At 40.0% G+C, this 19,826-nt stretch overlaps 2 protein-coding genes across 3 annotated transcripts in view; both read right to left on the reverse strand.

The window, feature by feature from the left end:
* DLAT (dihydrolipoamide S-acetyltransferase) overlaps positions 1-12,905 on the reverse strand; it is a 31,508-nt gene extending 18,603 nt beyond the window's left edge. The window contains exons 1-7 of the mRNA XM_008690080.2: positions 12,547-12,905; positions 11,963-12,064; positions 11,532-11,656; positions 11,220-11,373; positions 7,566-7,692; positions 5,632-5,819; positions 3,568-3,721 (exon numbers count right to left, since the gene is read on the reverse strand). Coding sequence (XP_008688302.1) covers positions 3,568-3,721; positions 5,632-5,819; positions 7,566-7,692; positions 11,220-11,373; positions 11,532-11,656; positions 11,963-12,064; positions 12,547-12,825 — 1,129 coding nt within the window. The 5' untranslated portion in view covers positions 12,826-12,905. The remainder of the gene's footprint in view (positions 1-3,567; positions 3,722-5,631; positions 5,820-7,565; positions 7,693-11,219; positions 11,374-11,531; positions 11,657-11,962; positions 12,065-12,546) is intronic.
* A 2,667-nt stretch (positions 12,906-15,572) lies between these two features.
* DIXDC1 (DIX domain containing 1) overlaps positions 15,573-19,826 on the reverse strand; it is a 60,643-nt gene continuing 56,389 nt past the window's right edge. For both annotated transcript variants that reach the window (XM_040631220.1, XM_008690081.2), the window contains one exon: positions 15,573-18,932. In XM_040631220.1, the coding sequence (XP_040487154.1) occupies positions 18,852-18,932 (81 nt within the window). In that variant the 3' untranslated portion in view covers positions 15,573-18,851. The remainder of the gene's footprint in view (positions 18,933-19,826) is intronic.

Below are 19,826 nucleotides of genomic sequence, written 5' to 3' on the forward strand. Positions count from 1 at the left end.
CCTTGCCTGCAGTGGGCAGTGTTTGGACCTTGGTCAGAGTATGGCGAGTTTCAACTAGGTGTGCTCTGATCCATTTGTTAAATGAGACCCGATGCTACTTCCACTAGAACTGAAACTTTGAAGAACTCTATGGTCAGTAGATATGGTACAAGCAAGGATCTGTGCTGGTCTTCTGGGGAAGGGACCTGCTGCACTGGTTCTTAGGTGAACTTGCCTGAGAAAAGCAGTGCCAACAGAGCACAGTGGGATGGGACTTGGTGTAAGCAGCCTAGGCAGCAAGTGTTGGCACTGTGCTATTTACTGAAGTTGGTTTATGCTGAGGGGTGGGGGAGGGAAATGGCACCCGCCAGTTCTTTTTCTCCCCAGTGAGGCAACACAATCTCTCAAAGATGCACTCCAAGAAGAGCTAACAAGTCTCTCCCCATGTGCCCTAGGTGATCCTCAGATCGCACCATCCGCCCTGGGGTTGCTTGCCTGCCTGCTCTCCAAGAATAGGGCAGTGCCCTCAGGTCTCTATCCCAGCCAAGCCTATGGACCTCTAAAACACCAGTCTTTGAGCCCCACTGGTTGCAAAAACTCACGAAAATCAGCCCCTCTCATTTTCCCAGCCAATGGCTTTGGGGAAGTATTCTCCTTGTATGTATCCCTATGCTCTCCATTCTCTTGCCTCTCTTTGCAACGAGGGCTGCCCTCCCCTCTGCAGTACCCATTATCCGTTTCTCCCCCAAACCACTTTTCCCCACTTCCTACCTTCCTTGCTGTTGCCTCTTCTCTCCCTCTAATTGTACATTTGTTCTATCAGTCCTCACATTGATTTCTTGGATATTCGGAATGATCTGATAGTTATCTAGCTGTGTTCAAGGGACGAGGCTAGGGTCCTCCTCCCGCCATCTTAGCTCCTGCCCTCCACAGCAAAGCTTTTTGAATGAGTTGTCCACAATGCTGTTTCCACTTCTCCAACCACTTTCTACTTTTCAGTCTATCCAGACAGGCTTCCACCACACCTCTGGTTTGAAATAAGTTGTCAAGTCCCCATGTACCATCCTTGACTAAGTTCTGTTGATTCTGTCAAAAATGTATCTCGAAACTGTCCATTTCTTTCCATTTCACTCTGACAATGCTTGTCTAAGTCACCGCTGTTGGTTCTAGCAACAGTATCTTAACAGGGACTTTGCCTTTCATTTAACCCATTTGCACAAAACAGCTAAAATGATCTTTTAAAAATATAAATAATTTTACGTCACTTCCTTTTAATCCTTTAGTAGCTTCCTGCTATGCTTTAAATAAAATTCCAAATTCTACCATGACCTGTCAAGTCCTTGTTCTCACCCCTATGTTTCTTTCCAACCTCACCTCCTACCACTAGACCCTCTGCTTGCTATGCTCCATAAACACTGGCCTCCTTTGTGTTCCTCAAACATGCCAAGCTCTCTCCCACTTCAGATTGTGTACTACTGGTCTCTCTGTTCCCAGTTCTTCACACGGTTGGTTCACGGCTGACTCCTTCTCATCTTTCAGGTCGGATTAAATGTCAACTCATCAGAAAGATCTTCCCCAACCACCATATCTAACAGCAGTCAGGCTGCACATATATTCACCCTGTCACTCAATAGCTATCACTTGGTTTATTCTCTCTTAACATTTTGATCATCCTAGGTAATCACAAGTTATTTTCATTATTATAGCTAATACCTGTATATGCTTCCTATGTGCAGGCACTGTTTGTTAACTTAGTTCACCCTCACAACCTATAAGGCATTATTTTTATATACAAATGAAGAAACTGAGACACAAAAGGTCACACAGGTGGTGTACAGCAGAGCCAGGGTTCACACCTGAGCATTCCAGCTCTGGAGTCCATACTCTTAACTACTATGCTGTACTCCCTTTATGTGTAACTCTTCATTTTTGTTAACATAAGCATTTGAAACTGAAATCTTGTCTGTTTTATGAACAAGTGATGCACAGACAAGACTCAATGAATATTGGTTTAAATAGTAGTCAATGAATCACCTAACTCTAACTGCCTGATAAGAATATGGGGGCTTTCCCACTTATTTTTTTGGTACAGCAGCCAGTGCTGCTAAGTATCTCATAAATGATCCTTCTTGGGGCGCCTGGGTGGCTCAGTCGTTGAGCATCTGCCTTCGGCTCAGGGTGTGATCCCAGTATTCTAGGATCGAGCCCCACATCAGGCTCCTCCGCTATGAGCCTGCTTCTTCCTCTCCCACTCCCTCTGCCTGTGTTCCCTCTCTCGCTGGCTGTCTCTCTCTCAAATAAATAAAATCTTATTAAATAAATAAAATCAACTTTATTAAAAAAAAATGATCCTTCTTCACTTGTCTAAATTCTTTGGATATAATTATTAACCCAGTCCCTCCTCTCCTTAAAATTTATTCCAGCTTACATTGCTGTCCCTAATTCTAGTCACATACACATAAAAAATGGCAATATACCAATGAAATAACATAAAAATGGAAAAGAGCATCTTCAAATATTGTTTAAGAATCCTCTGAAGGCCAAAAAATTTATAATATTCTATTCTTATTCTTTGGGGACTGCCTTGCCTTCTAACCACAAAACGGATAGCAGACAGATGATAACCAGCACTGAGTGCCCACAGCTGGACAACTAGGGAAATAAAGAGTATCTAGATTCAAATTGGAATTTCAGTACTTAACAGAAAGGGAGATCCCTTAAGAGTATTTTCTTATCCAAAAAATGGTGAATGATACTTCTTACTTCAAGAAATGTCATGCTAAATGTGGCAATTCAAACACTAGTAGCCATCAAACCAGGCTTCAGGTTTAGTAATTTCCCCTTCTCCAAATAAGCATCTTAATTACCTTACATTTTAGCTCAAAAATATTTATTTAAATGCCAAACAGTAATACTAATATGAACAGAACTGACATTTATTGAGTACCTATTATACTTTAGATACTGTCCTAAACCCTTTACATGTTTTAATGTACACTATTATTTCAGTTTTACAGATGGAAAAGCAGATGGTTTAAGTAATTCATCTAGTAATTCACCTAAAGCCATATCACACAGAAGATGATAAAGCCAGGAGTAAACCCCAGATGGTCTGATTCAAGACACCATGCTCTTATCAGTAAGCTATCTTTTCCTTTGCCCTCAAGGAACTTTAGTTGTATATGAATTTTATTATTCAAAGTCATTTCAAGTCACCCCAGGTTTATGTTTTATGCTGTGTACTGCTAGATTCAGTCAGTCTTGCACCAACAGAGATTTCTTATTACATAGTCAGGTCCTACAACTCAATTCTGCCAAACAAGCACATTATACTTTCACTAAAAATTAAGCAGTTCCTATAAACTGAGAAAGAAAAAGGCTATCTACATTATATAGGTAGATCCTAGATGGACTAAATGCAATAAGTTTCCCTATCGGTGGTGGCAACAAAGGAGATTACTTCCCTCCCCCATCCTTTTCTGCACTATTCCAAATAAACTGACTGTACAGCGTTGTCCTTGCAGGTTTTAGGAAGGAATCTCAAGTAAATTTTATCTTTACAACCCCATTCCATAGAGACAAACTTACCTTTTACGTGTGTAAGATCAATCCCTTTCTCTGCTGCCAATTTCTTTGCAAGTGGGCTGACAAACAACCTTCCCTTGGGTCCGGCAGGAGTAGCTGGGCGGGTGGCTGAAGGTGTAGGTGCTACAGGTTGGGGAGTTGGAGCAACAGGGGCCACCTTTTGAAAAAAGTTACAGATTGTTAATTCACCACTATAAAGACTGGCCTGAAAGATGAAGAGCTTACATTTATTAAGAAATCAAAATAACTTTTATCTATTTCCCAAAGATCACAATGCATATTTTTCCTCCTTAAACAACATAATATAGCAATATGAAGAGTAATAATATAACCTTATGTCAAAGACAGAACCATGTTAAGTTATCTTACTCCCTGATAACATGGAGAGACATGAATTTAATACTGCTAACCAGTATGCAATATACTTATAGACTTTCTTTACTTTCATATCTTGCTGTTTCGTTATTCTCATTCTCTTTCATGACCAACGTTTTTTTGTTTTTACTTAATCTCATTTCAAAATAATAAATTATGCTGGAAGGTTCCATGCTGAAAGCACCTTAAGAAGTAACTACTACTTATCAGCTCCCACAAACGTAGGGAAGTCAGAAATCAAGTTTTCTCTGACAGAAATGTGTACTTAGTCTAAACTTACAGAACACCAACAGAAGGCTCGTCACAGCATTACCTAGCCTGGCGTGCATACAAGGACATGTTAGATATGTAGTGTATACTATATAGCACACAACGACAAAACTAGATTCTATGCAAAACAAGCCATGTTATGTCAAGGTTCTAATGTATTATAAAAATAAGCTTGACCCACTATCATAAGTGAATACCAAGAGTACTGACAGTAACAAAGATTTACTGACCCTCCAACAGTACGAGTTTGAACTACACAGGCCCACTTACACATGGATTTTCTACAGTACAGTACTGTAAATGTATTTTCTCTCCCTTACAATTTTCTTTTTTTTTTTTAAAGATTGTATTTATTTATTTGACAGAGAGAGACAGCCAACGAGAGAGGGAACACAAGCAGGGGGAGTGGGAGAGGAAGAAGCAGGCTCCCAGCAGAAGAGCCTGATGTGGGGCTCGATCCCAGAACGCCAGGATCACGCCCTGAGCCAAAGGCAGACGCTTAACGACTGAGCCACCCAGGCGCCCCTCCCTTACAATTTTCTTAATAACATTTTCTCTATTATGCTTTAAGAATATGGCATATGGGGGCGCCTGGGTGGCACAGCGGTTAAGCGTCTGCCTTCGGCTCAGGGCGTGATCCCAGCGTTCTGGGATCGAGCCCCACATCAGGCTCTTTCGCTATGAGCCTGCTTCTTCCTCTCCCACTCCCCCTGCTTTGTGCTCCCTCTCTCGCTGGCTGTCTCTCTCTCTGTCGAATGAATAAATAAAAAAAATTAAAAAAAAAAAAAAGAATATGGCATATGATATGTATCATATACAAATACTATACAAAATACGTGTTAATTGACTATCTACTGTCTACGTGGTCAGTAAGGCTTCCAGCCAACAGCAGGCTTATTAGTAGTTAAATCTGGGTGGAATTCAAAGTTATACACAGATTTTCAAGTGTGCAGAGTTGGTGCCCCAGGCCCCACGTTGTTCACGAACAACTGTATACAGTAACTTCCATATGCATATCTATACCTAAAGCAGAAAAAGAACATGTCACCTCAGCTTTATTCTCAGCAGAACTCAAGACAGCAGGAGAAAAAAAAAAGCTACAAGGATCCAACCACTGACTATTAGGGGAATGCTGCCTGCCGCATACCTTGCAGATCTCCACAAAAGCTCACTATCTCTCTTTTTTTTTAAGGTTTTTAAAATATTTTAAGTAATCTCTACACCCAATGTGGGGCTCAAACTCACAATCCCGAGATCAGGAGTTGCAGGTTTCACCAATTGAGCCAGCCAGGAGCTCCTAACCATCTCTTTCCTTATTCATAGATTCTGAGAGCTGGAAGGAACCTAGAATATCATCCATTCTAATCCCTTAGCTTAGAGATGAATAAGTAAGTATTCCCTCAATTCTAAAAGCATACTTACCGGGGGTGGGGTAGATGGTGGTGCTTGTGGTTTTAAATCAGTTACTTCGGTTGGCCTATAGTCAGCAAATGCTGGTATATCTTCCTCTTTTTCTACAATGATACAAAGTGGAGTTCCTAGAGGGACATCTCTTGTGCCTTCAGGGATCAGGATTTTTGCCAGGTAACCCTCTTCCTGTACTTCAAAACCTTAAATAGAAAGACCATTATGGAATTTAAAGGACTCCACTATTCCACCAAACTTAAAGCATGGTTTTAAGTAAAAAACTCTTCTCCCTCTAACAAGCTATATAACCTTTTGTGAGTTAATGTCTCTGTGTCTTGGCTTCTTTAGCTACAAAATGGGGATTACAATAATACCTACCTCACAGGGATGTTATAAAAATTATTTTTTCTGAAGTACTTAGAAACAATACCTGGTACAAAGTAAATACTAAATAAACAGCTGTTAAATGAAACTATGAGAAATTTAGACAGTAGTTAGTTCTGAACATTTTCTTAAAAGCATCTCTAAAAGGAAGCCACTATGCAGACCCACAAGACTTCAAGATGACATCAACTATACCAATATGGCATCAGTTGTACTTCTAAAGATCCAGAACCACATGGATGTTAAATTAAAGGAGCTACTAGAATTGACAGTGATGTGGGATTATGCCCTTAAAGGTATCGTTGGAGTTTTTCAAAGAGGTTATTTGGTATTCAACTAAATGTTTCAGTGTGAAGAAATACGGCATTACTAGGGTTTCTATGGTGTTGACAACTTATGTTTTATTCAGCCATTGCTCTTCTGAGAAAGAACTCAAACATGACGTGTTACAAAAGTAAAACTAAAAAAAGACCATGCAGAGAACAATTTTTGCCTTGCAGATCTCTTGGCTTTCTGCTGTGTTGTGCCCCTCCCTGACAAATACATCTTTGATGAATCCCTACCTTTTCCAGCTAAGAATTAATACCCAATAAAAGCTATGTAAAAAAAAAAGACTCCAAGGCCACAAGAGAGTTTAAAGAATTTGACAAAGGTAATGCTTCTCCAGTGACTATTAGAGTCTCTAGAATACCATCTCTATAGCAATTCTGGTATTCAAGTTAAAAGGCAAAGCAGATCTATTGTTACCAAGTCGTTTTATTTGTTTCTAACAAACAGAATCCTCTCTTCTAATAAAATCTTTCAGTTGAAACACAATATACAAAAAGATAAAAAGGAGCTGCCCTGGTGGAAGTTGGGGAAAGGGGCAGGGCAAAGCAGAGTCCTGTTCATTAAGTCTCCTTTGCCCCCAGGTGCCATCAAGGAATCACGGGGTGTGAAGAACACAATCTAAAACCACCATTGCAGAGGATGCCCAGAATCGCCCACTACATCTCTGGGGACTGGACAGGAAAGAAACAGATCTACTAATATCTATAAATATTATCACAAATAGGTGGGCTTTGTTTTGAGCATAACAATAAATCAAAAAGGGAATATATGGAAAAGCAATATGATGTGTGAACAGGTATATATATATTCTATTAGTCGTTCTCAAACTATGAAAGCAATCCAAACCATGGTTTGTTTTCCCTCGAAGTTATCTTAAATTCTTTGTCATTTTCCTGCCTTGAAAGTAATTTTCTCCTCTTTCCTTTTTCCCCCTTGCCCAATTTAAAGAATAGCCGTGCTGATATAGCTTCTCAGTAACATAATAAGACTAAGAAGCAAACTCTAGATAAAAATAATCTCTAAACTGACATATCCTTGATTCATGAAGAGTGCAGCATGGAACTGACAAATTCCACTATGCACGCTTCTGTCATTACATAGCCTGTTCCAGGAAATGAATCCCAAAAATTAAAATTTTTCATGTTATCACTCACTCATTATAGGATAGGACGGCAATCCTCTTCCCTCACTGGAAAACTCAGTGCCTCAACCATTAAGAGCTGAAGAAATCTCACCTATAGTGGCCTTGTCAGTCTCTATCTCTGCCAATAAATCTCCTTCACTTAGCTTCTCACCCACTTTTTTTTCCCATCTCTGAACTGTGCCCATGGTCATGGTGGGAGAGAGGGCAGGAAGAACCACCTGTAGAAACAAACACATATTATTGCTTAATACTAGGAAGCCTGGGACACAACGGCACTTAGGCAAGCTTCATTTTATGGAATGATAGTGACTGACGATCCAAATTCCCACCTGTCTGATGCCCGCATAACAGCAAAAGACCAATGCCTCGATAGTGCCCTCCCAGCTGAACCACCCTTCAAATCCCAAGATCTACAGTATCAGTGATACTTTGACCTTCCCTCCTCTACCAAAGTTAAAAGCAAGGGGTAGACTAGAAAAGATTTCTTTCTAGACAGTCAACATTAATTCCTCAATTACATATGTAAGCACAGAGTATCTTTTCATCTTTTTTATCACTTAGATTAAGTTAGAATTTTTCATTCTCACAGAATGATCTTGGTCGGACTATTCCATTAAAATTTTGCTGTGCTCTGTGTTAGCAGCTACCTTTTCACTCAGAGGAAACTGCATTTCTCCTAAACTTCCCAGATACCTTTCCAAGATAAAAAAAAGAATATTATGTAAACTTATACACCAACAAACAAGAAATGGATAAATTACTAAAACATATAACCTTCTAAAACTAAATCAGGAAGAAACTGAAAATTTAAACAGACTGATCACTAGCAATGAAACTGAATCAGTAATCAAAAAACTCCCAACAAACAGAAGTCCAGCACCAGATGGCTTCCCAGGTAAATTTCACCAAATATCTAAAGACTAGTCAATACATATTCTGCTCAACTATTGCAAAAAATAAGAGGAAGAAAAGTTCCAAATTCATTCTACAAAGCCAGCTGTGATACCTAAACCACCAAAAACAAGCAAACTAACTAACTAACTACAGGCCAATATCTCTGATAAACACAGATGCAAAAATCCTTAACAAAATATTAACAAACTGAATCCAACAATACATTTAAAAAATTCACCACAATCAAGGGGACTTATTCCAGGGATGCAAGAGTGGTTCAATATTCATAAATCAATGTGATATATCACATTAATAAGAGAAAAGATAAAAAACATACGATCATCTCAATAGATGCAAAAAAAGCATCTGACAAAGTACAACATCCATTCATGATAAAAACTCTCAACAGAGTGGGCATAGAGGGAACATACTCAACAAAATAAAGGCCTTATATGACAACCCTACAGCTAACATCATGCTCAATAGTGAAAAACTGAGATTTCCTTCTAAGATCAGGAACAAGGTAAGGATGTCCATTCTCACCACTTTCATTCAACGAAAGTACTGGCAGTCCTAGTCACAACCAATCTGACAAGAAAAAGAAAGGAAAGGCACCCAAATTGGTAAGAAAGAAAGAAACTTCAACTATTGCAGGAAAAAATAAATAAAGGAAATAGTCACCTCCACCCCAACAAAATGTAAACATCAGACTGGCTGATCTCAATGAAACATTGCTTTGCTATTCATATGGCTTCTGTGTCCACTGAACTTGGATGCTTACCCAGTTATTATGGGTTTTGTTTGCTATCTTCCTAGTTTTGTTTTGTTTTGTTTTTAAGATTTTATTTATTTATTTGACAGACAGAGAAGCAGCGAAAGAGGGAACACAAGCAGGGGGAGTGGGAGAGGGAGAAGCAGGACTTCCGCTGAGCAGGGAGCCCGATGCGGGCTCGATCCCAGAATGCTGGGATCATGACCTGAGCCGAAGGCAGACACTTAATGACTGAGCTACCCAAGCGCCCCCTTCCTAGTTTTTTATATCTAATTAGCAAGAGGATTATTCTGAGAGGAAAATAATTTTAATTAATGTCTTGGGAAAGAGGGAAAAAGAAAAACTTAGAACTCTAATTAGAAAATATTTTTAAAACGTTTTTCTTTCCTTTAAAGATTTTATTTATTTATTTGACAGAGATAGAGACAGTCCGCTGAGCAGGGAGCCCGATGCGGGCTCGATCCCAGAATGCTGGGATCATGACCTGAGCCGAAGGCAGACACTTAATGACTGAGCTACCCAAGCGCCCCCTTCCTAGTTTTTTATATCTAATTAGCAAGAGGATTATTCTGAGAGGAAAATAATTTTAATTAATGTCTTGGGAAAGAGGGAAAAAGAAAAACTTAGAACTCTAATTAGAAAATATTTTTAAAACGTTTTTCTTTCCTTTAAAGATTTTATTTATTTATTTGACAGAGATAGAGACAGCCAGCGAGAGAGGGAACACAAGCAGGGGGAGTGGGAGAGGAAGAAGCAGGCTTCCAGCGGAGGAACCTGATGTGGGGCTCGATCCCAGAGCACCGGGATCACGCCCTGAGCCGAAGGCAGACGCTTAACGACTGAGCCACCCAGGCGCCCCTAAAATGTTTTTCTTGCTCAGAATTTGTCATCTCCATCTACTTCTTAAAAACCAGTGGAGCTGATAATCTCTATACAAATCTTAAAAGATAATTAAGATACAACTGTTAACACTTGCACACAGAGCCACAGACATAAAATGAGAGAAATGAAGTGTGTCTTATGTAGTGAGATACAGTTTACTGAATAGGATGAAACAAATGTGTGACCTGAACACCACACAAAACTTCACGAGTGGCTATTAATAAAAGACCATGGAGAAGAACATTATGTCCAAAAAAGAAAACGATTCCCATACAGAAATTTCTACAAATAAACTAAGTGAAAGAAAAGCTTTAGTCTTAATCCTTTAGAAAAAGGCCAGCTGCTTTTTTACCCATTTCCAATATCCAAAACACACAAATAAACATAGGATAACTGTAGTATCTGATGAACTCCTGTAGTTTCTTAGAAACGGATTTATTTAACAGAATTAACAGTGATTATATTTATTGCCTTCAACTCTTTTTTTTTTTTAAGATTTTATTTATCTGGCAGAGAACAGAGACAGAGACAGCCAGCGAGAGAGGGAACACAAGCAGGGGGAGTGGGAGAGGAAGAAGCAGGCTCCCAGCAGAGGAGCCTGATGTGGCGCTTGATCCCAGAACGCTGGGATCACGCCCTCAGCCGAAGGCAGACGCTTAATGACTGAGCCACTCAGGCGCCCCTATTGCCTTCAACTCTTCTGTCTCTTCTACACTCACACTTTATTGTCAGTTTCCTCATTTAGTAATATTACACGACTAGTTCACCCACTCTTAGAAAATAAACACCACATGTCAAAGGAAAACATCAATTGGGGACTTGAGTCAATAGACGATACTAGAGGCCTACTAAATACTCTATTTATACAAGGAGTAGATTATAAGTACAAATCATCCTCCAAATCTAATACAATGTTCTTGAATGAGAAATGCCAAGCATTATCCTATCTACTACACTGAGGCTGGGAAAGTTTAAAGGAATGTCCAAGTTCACGCACCTGGAAATAATGACTAGGAATAAAATTGTCAATTTTCATGTTTCAATCCCTATGTACTTTCTTCTTTTTTTAATCTCTCTTTACTTTCAAATGACAAGACCTAGCCATAGTTAATGCCAGTCTCCAGGATGTGATGGCCATATATGAAAAATAATGAATAATAAATTTTCTAGAGCAAAAACCCAGAGGCTGAGCCTCACCTGCATGTGAGTGGGATATGAGCTACCAGGAGCCTGAGCAGAAGGTGTAGGTGGTGAAGCAGGGGCAGCAGGGGTTGGTGCTGCAGCTGCCTGTGGGGTAGGTGCTGCCGAGGAATCCAATGTGTAATTTTTAAAGGCCTCAATATCCTCAGGCCTATGGAAGAGAAAGAATGTGTAAGTACAGGGGGTTATAAAGCAGATTTAGCTCCTACAAAAGTAGTCTCAGAAGCCTTTAATTCCTCCTTTCTCAATTCTGGGTCAAAACACTCCACTGAGCGCCTGAGTTCCACAAATTACCAAAGTACTACTCACTTTTCAACTGTGATACAGATGATCGCTCCAACTGGAACATCTCTGGTACCTTCAGCAACCAGTATCTTTGCCATGTAACACTCCTCCAGGCTCTCAAATCCAACAGTGGCTTTATCAGTTTCAACCTTTTAACACAAAGCAGCAGCTTAGGCTTAATGCTACCAGTACAAAACTTATTAGACTGTGCCTAGAATCACACAGTTCAACAGTCATGTGAAGATAAAGCCTCTATTAATAGACCTGAAAGGAATTAGCTAAAAATCAGCCTGGCTAGCTGCTGACAACTTATCTAACCAACGTTCTCTAATACCAATTTGTAAAAAACTTCTAAGTTTCTTAAGCAAAAGGGATAATTACCTATCCGGAAAGCTAACGCTCCGTTTAGCTAAGCCAGTTCCTTCTAACTCATTTCCATGTTTTAAATAACTTACCTCTGCAATCAGTTCACCCTCATTGATTTTTTCCCCTTCCTTTTTTTCCCAACGGGCTATGGTGCCTGCCTGCATTGTGGGGGAAAGAGAGGGCAATGGAACCTGGAGGAGAAAAAGGAGAAATACTAAATTTAGAAAACGCTATCTCTCAGTCTGGCTTAATGCTTCATTCAATTATATATGATGAGTGTACTGAGTCCCGTCCCACGCTGGGCACTGGGGATAGAAAAGGAGTTCCTGCCACCAGCTCTCCAGTGACAGGGTTCCTGCTCCAGAGTCCCGTGGGACTGGCAGAGCACGTAACTCAGCAGACAGTCCACAAATAGCCTCAGGTTTGGAGCTCTTCTTTCAACGGACTAGATCAAGAGACGGAAGCCTGGAACTCTTTTCCTTCAATGGAATAAATATATCAGGAGAGGTAAGTAAGCTCAAGAGCCACAATAAAGCTGGGTACTGGAGAAGAGACGAATGATACATACTGGAAGGGGGATGAAAGATTACTGAAGCCTTAGGAGGATCTCGAGGCCAAGAAGTCGGCCCTGAAGGACAAACGGGGTCCCGCGAAGGGCAGGTCTGGGGCTCACCTTCTGATGCGGGGGCAGGCTATAACAGCGGCGGCTGGACGATCCCAAAAGCTGCAGTAGGAGGCGATGCCTGTGTGTGGCCCATGAGCTGGGGCTCCAGCCACAGAGTGCCCGGACCCTACCATACCCTGTGGTCCCACTACTGCAACGAGCCGGAGCCGCGCCAGTCCGCGAGGTCACGCATGGAGCCCCCGGGTCCTCCCGCAAGGCCGCCCACCGAACCCCAAATCCTGCCCTTGGGGCTGCATTCTGGGCCCGTCGAGCACAGACGCGCCACATAGTGCCAGCAACCCCCACACCCCAAAACCAACGCCGTCTCCGGAGTGACCTCTCCAAGAGCAGTGCGGCGTTGCCGTCAGCCGCGCCGCCCAGCCGCACATTGTCGTAAAGTGGACTCCAAAGAGTCACTGCACCCCTCCCCAGACTAGAAATGGGTGGAACGTCGACTCTTCCTCCTGGGAGTAGGGCAAAGGGTGGCCCACAGGGGATAGGGCAGACTATTTTGGGGCCACAGGGGCAGGGGCGTTCCAGAAGAGCCAATGCAGGCGCAAGTTTGGGAGAAATAAGACGCGGAGAAGGGGGAAGGTAAAGGGAGGCGGTCCTAGGAGAGGAATCTGAGGGTAGAACCGGGCCTAAGCGACGGTAAGGGCACGGCCCCCGGGGAGGGGCCTAAAAAGGCATCGAGAGCCCGGCTAATGGAGGCGGAATGGCCTGAGAGGTGGGCTGAGGGGGAGTGGCCAAGTTTTGAGAAAAGCGGGGAAGGGAGCCGGAGGCCAAGGGCGGGGATTACGGAGAGCTTCTGAAGACTGGCGCGCGGAGCCTTCCAAGGGGGTGAGAACGTTCTAGTGATGTGCGGTCAGCCTCCGCAGACCCAGCCGTAGCCAGGTGTGGGGCCTCGCTCCGCGCCGCCGGTATTAAGTTACAAAGGTTTAATTTCAGATCTGTAGCATAACCGGAAATCCGAGTGAGCAGGTTTTCCAGCCGGTGTGAAGGGCAGCCAAGCGGAAGATTCATTGCCCCATTAAGGTGTGCTGTAGCTGGACTAAGCATGCATGCTATGTATCAGGGTACAAGTTTACAAAACAGATTTGCGTTTCTGACTTACTATAGAATCCCTTTAAATCGCAAAAACTTTGTTATGCTTGAAATATTTCGTACAAAACTACAGAGTTCAGTATAGTATCCGGTAAATACTGGAGGTTGAAGGCACGTCGTTTGATTTAATAAACGAGAAGTTATCTACAATGTTTGTTAGGTACACTTCTATTGTACGGTTATCATAAGTAAAAATACAAGTAAAAAATACCTCATTTCTGAGCTGAGCGTGACATTAGATTAGGAGGAAGCACGTTCTGTGTTTATATCTCTAAGTCCCCATTGTACAGATGGTCATAGAATACGAAGAACACAAGAAATAGGAAAAACCAACATGTGAAAATATGTTCACCCTTGCTAGTAATTAAACATTTGGAAAATTAAAACAGCCAGGAGGCACTATTTCATACCTACTAAAGTAGTAAACTTTAAAAAGCAAAAACCCAGTATTAATGAGATTGTAGAGAAAAAGATGCACTTGTTGAGTGGACCGAGTGCAATGTTTGTTTTTATAGATGGTGGTATAAGAAGTAACAGACTGGGAAAAATGTTTACATCTTTCCCCAAAATTCTATTCTAGTACCCTTAAAGCATTCAGAACAAGGTAAAAACCGTTTTAGTGTCTTTGTAACAAAAAGAACTGATAAACATAACTCTCCAAGAATGAGGAAAGTTTGAGCAATCACAGATGCCTAACAGTAATACATAGGCAATACAACTGAGAAATAGAAACTTTCCGGATTATATGGAAAGGCACATTTGAAATTATAAGAATAGAGTAATTATATTACAATTATGTAAAACTACTTATAAATAACTATTGGAAGAATACCTGTGATTAGTGAAAGGACTTATACTGTAACTTTATAAATTATTATGAAAATGTTTTAATGATTTGGAATTGATCAGAATATCTTACTACTTCCACTATATTTGAATTTAATAACTGGATCTAAATTAGCCTTTATATGATACTGTCTTCAGTTTGCTGTTCACTTACTTAGGTAGGATTGCGTAAACCTGAGTTTGCATTTTTCAGTGCATAGCCGGTTTGCATTTGAATATACTTTTGACAGGTGTAGTTAAATCACAGGAAGGCACAGGTCAAACAGTGCAGGGTGGTAAGTTTACTCCAGAGGTAGGCTAGGAATTCTTAGGTTTGTCAAATCAGCCCTGAGAGGGAGGTCTGAACTCCCCTACACAGATTGGATAACAGAATTTAAGGAAAAGGAAGGCTCGAGATTCTAAGGTTTGAAGTAGAATGACAACTGATGGGAAATGGGTAGATGCAAAGAGGAATTACCGGGTAATGAAAGATTTGAGTTAAGCTCTTTACATATTTAATTTTAACATAATGACCCAATTAAAATTGCTTATAATTAATAGTTGAAAATATGTAATTGCAAGCCAGGTAAAAGCTCAGGACTAAAAATGTAGATACAGTAAACATTTAAATTGAAGTGATAAATGAAGCTGACCTAAGTTGTAGGAAGGCAGCTTTCAAATTAACTTGGAAATTCTGGTTCTTTTAAATGCACACTTCTGAAAGTATCTGTTTAGTGTTTCTTGCTTTTTCATTAAAAAATGTGGTCATACAGTTTGTACTCAGGTTCTTATTTGTTCACACATTTATATATAATACTCTGAATAAGTCAAGAGGCTTCGAGAGCATCCATAGTGTAACAAACAGGAAAGTGCTAAAGAGGTGATAAATCAATGAATTTTCTTTGACAATAATGTGTTTTGTGCTTACATTTGAAATGCCAATGGTAAAATATCTATAGTACTAAAGTAATCCTTATCTCTGCTCCCCAGGTAATGAGTAAACATGCTACCAGGGAGATCACTTGAGGAAATTGACTTGCACTAAATGTTAATGGCTTTGCTGATTAATTTCGGTCGATAAACACAAGTGAAAATGATTAATGGTATTTAGTTTGCAAACTCCATTTTATTCATGGTTTGTTTCTGCTTTTTTCTTTTTTAATTAGTTCACAAATCTGGTACATACAGGCAGTTAAAACTGGTTATCACTTTGATAATCAGAAGCCTCTGGTATAACACAGTCTTCATGAAAACATAAAACAGGGAGAATGCATGGTGGTAATCTCTATGAAAGCAATGGTTGCAAACATCCATGTTTCTAAGAAAATATAACTTTACATATATTTTTAAGCAAGCTATACCTCTTACATAAATTCAGACAATAGGAGTGTGCAATCATAATGCTTATTTTATGGAAAAAATGAAAATTATTATAATTATGACATAAATGTTCTTAAGTAATTAGAGTCCTCTTGGATTGGATGTAGAACATAAAGATTTTTTCCCTAATTTACAACCATCCTGCTCAAAAAGAGCTGAACTGTTAATCAGTAAGTAACGCCATTAACTAAATTTAACCCAAATTCTTTAGGTACAAATTGTAAAGTGTTCCAATTCCAGCTAATTTAGGGAACTGAGTGAGAATAGTTGTCAGTTTTTAAGTGAAGACTTTTAAAGGAATTGAGCTTTCTTCTAGTTTTTGTGAGGATCATTTTTTTAATCTCACAGAGTTTAGAGGTTATTTTATGAACTGTAAACATTCTAGTTCCTTAGTTTTTTTCAAAGAAAGAGAATTTCAGTATTAGGATGGACTATCCCACACAAATGTCACCAGGGGACAATACTCTGAATAAGTCCGGAGGCTTCGAGTGCAGCCGTAGTGGAACGAACAGGAATCTATTCAAACCAGAAGGAACCAATGCACATGCTTCCTCAGAAGGCTCCTGTCTTTAGAAACTGGAATGGGGATTACCAACACATTGTACACAAGAATTACTGGAGTGACATCCTGTAATGGGGGTGTTTAGTTATTACCCAGGGCATATGAGATTAATGAGCTGAAGGGGAAAAAATTATCTCATTCTCTCCCCTAAACTCAACTTCAGCTTTCTGTGGAGGCACTAAGGCCATGCAGCTCCTCTTCCAAAGCACAGAGATAGAAAAGCCAAATAAGGTCGAGGACTTTGAAAATTTTCTCTCATTTAATTTTCTCCGAAAAGCTAAATTCTACATAATGGTAAGAATGTTTGCTCAAAGAAAACTGACAAGTAAAAACTAAAGAGACGGATACTCAAGATAAATTGTACTGGAAATACAATAATGAATTTTGGCCTGATAACCCTCATGCTGTCTTATAGCAAAACACTAAAATTCATGCAACAGAGAAATTGGTGACATGAGGACCTTTTCTCCAGACTTCCTGGTGGGGGCGGGGAAGGGACTCAGAATATCCTGTTTTCTTCTGTTTGCTTTCATAATGAATTATTCTTGCTTTTGAATGGCTTTCCCAAACTTTCCAAGTCATTTCTAATGAGAAATTCTTCAGTAGGAGAAGATCAAGTAAACTTACTGAAAGATAGCAGGTGTCTTTTGAGCTCCTTCTGTCTGCCAGAGGAGCAATCAAATAGATTACGTAAAACTACCTCCACAACCAAAATGGCAGGTAGAATTAGAACCAGGAGTTAGTTGTCATTAGTATACTTGTAATAAAATAAAGCTTGTTCTGAAACCACAAGGGCTAAGAAGAGAAGAGCCTGTATAAAAGCTACTGGGTTCTCTAGAAAATGGATACAGTATACAGAATGTGAGAACATACAGAACTCACACTCGAGTTATAAAAATAGACATGGTTCTCAGACAAAAAGCAAATGAGTACAAAAGAATTCTCCAAACATGAACTATTTTAAAAGACACATCTATATAAAACAACAAAATGTCATTTCAGAGCTCCAATGAGTAGTCTGTTGAAATAGCTGGCAAAGGGAGATGAACTAGAGACAGGTCAAGAACCCAGAACTGACTTGTCTGACTCTTCTGGTTGGCAGTGTACATTGGTGGTCACAGGCCGACTGCTTTTGGGAATGAATATTCGTGTGTGTGTGTGTGTGTGTGTGTGTGTGTATGTGTGTGCATATATATGTATATACATATATATGGCTGATTAGTTGATGGTGCTTGGTAAATGACTGAGAAAACCCAAGTTTTTAAGTAATCTCTGGAAGTTTAACTCTTTTCTTTTAGCTTCTACACTTGACAATGTTGCACATGAGAAAGGATTCTAGGTTTTTTGTTTTTTTTTTTTACCCAGAATCAACACTGCCATTCACAACTCATGCTCCACACCCCTGGTTCCTATTGTGCCCTAAAGGATCAACCTAGACTAAATATATAATAGAAAATAACTTGAAATGAAGAGGGGCAGACCAGTAACTCATGCTCAGTACTCATAAATCACAAATACTGAAATTAATGATCTGTCTCCTTTTGACTACAAAGGAGATACCGTGAGCTAAAGGAAGTCATGAGAGAAAGAAAGTCAAGAAAATATGGGTAGCAGCACCTTTCCATACCCGCCTAGATTTTTAAGGAGACTTTAACTCCTTATTCCTTTCAAACACAAAGTTCGTCAGTTGGAAGGGGGAAAACGGCTCTACAGTGAACGAGTCCCCAGAGAAAACTAGCAGTACATGAAATGTGCCCTCTGTGGGCTAAAGGACAAGTTGCAGAACCAGTTAAGACACAAGAGGCAACCCAAGGTCTTACTTCATCATGGTTTTAGCAAAGTATAGCATAATATGGGAAGCCCTTTTTCCATCCAATCAACAATTCAGCACCATCCATGTCCGGTCCAAAAAATCCCTGAAGAGTGGGCTTTCATCTTTGGTACCACCTCATGAGTTACTCTTGGTTTACAATAGCTGCAAAGCAGCAAAAAAGCTGGTACCTTTGCCTTGTCTGTGAGTACAAATGCTGGGACTCTGATTGCTGCAACCATTGAGGCCAATTAAAATACTGTAACACACAGGAGTGACGCATCCAATTCCCAGGATCCAGATAATAGCAGCCATGCCCCTACGGGAGCGGGATCATCCATCCCCATTGGTTAAGGCCTTCGGTTTGTTGTCCTCAGAGCAGAATAAAACACTGTGTTCCCACGGACAAGGAACTCCAGATGAACCCATGGTCTACAGGTGGACAGGGATTTTAAGTACCCCATGTGCCAGGCACAGAAACAGTACTGGCCTGGGGCTGTCGCACTTGGAGAAGTTTCTGGTTTGGCAACACGAACTAGAAACTTCTTTGTGTATTCTGGTTTTAGTCCTCTTTCCTGAGTGAAACAGCCAGGGGGTGCCAAGTTCCATAAGCCCCCAATCCAATATTCAGCATTAATTCTCTCCATGGTCTTCTTCTACCCAAGCTACAATTTTCCCTTCCCACCCAGGGATGGCATCATCATCGTGGAAAACCTAGAGGAAGGAAAAAAGAGCTACAATGAAAAAATAAATAAGACAGGGAGTCTCATTGGACGGCTAGCTGCTGCTGCTAAAAGTAAGGCCTCAACACCGTGGATAAGAACATAGAAAAGCCTTAAGTTAGAGTCTGTGTCCCTTTGGTTTCGTCCCTAAAGGTGTAACTAAATATATATATATAATATTTTTAATATATGTAATGTTATATTTTAATAGGTTATATATATTATATATAATACAATATATACTATAATATATCCTATTGTGTTATGTTATTATATATTATTAAAATTACATAACATATATTCTTAGTTCCACATCTATGAAATGTTTGTAAAAGCATCCCTAACCCTGCTTTGCTTATAGAGATTGACTAGAATTAATACATTACTAACCATACAGCACTTTGGGGTCCTTAGGAGAAAGCGGTAGCATGAACATTACAAAAATGAGAAACAGTAAAATTTTGGTCCCAGTATGGTAAAGAAAGGATTGGAGAGAAGACCAAAAGAACAGGCAGTTCTTTTTATTCATTCATTCAATTAATTTTCTAAGCCATTAATAGAACAGGGCTATTAAAGCATTTCAGTTGGAAATATTTATGAAATAAAACATTGGCTTTAATCACAATGTGATTATGTCAGAACCCAGAACTCTCTTCCTTATATCTGGCAGATGGATTGTAAAGAGAAGCATAGGCTAAGAAAACAGTCAAGGAGTTGAGAATAAGCATGGGTGAGAAACTACCATCACGGCATACAGTTCCATATATTCATGCCTGTTTGTTTATTTTGCTCAACATAGGAAGCAGAAACATTTCTTTTCTTTTCTTTTTTTAAAGATTTTATTTATTTATTTGACAGAAAGAGACAGCGAGAGAGGGAACACAAG

The sequence above is a fragment of the Ursus maritimus genome, unplaced genomic scaffold, assembly GCF_017311325.1.
Source record: "Ursus maritimus isolate PB19 unplaced genomic scaffold, ASM1731132v1 scaffold_16, whole genome shotgun sequence".
Taxonomy (NCBI): domain Eukaryota; kingdom Metazoa; phylum Chordata; class Mammalia; order Carnivora; family Ursidae; genus Ursus; species Ursus maritimus.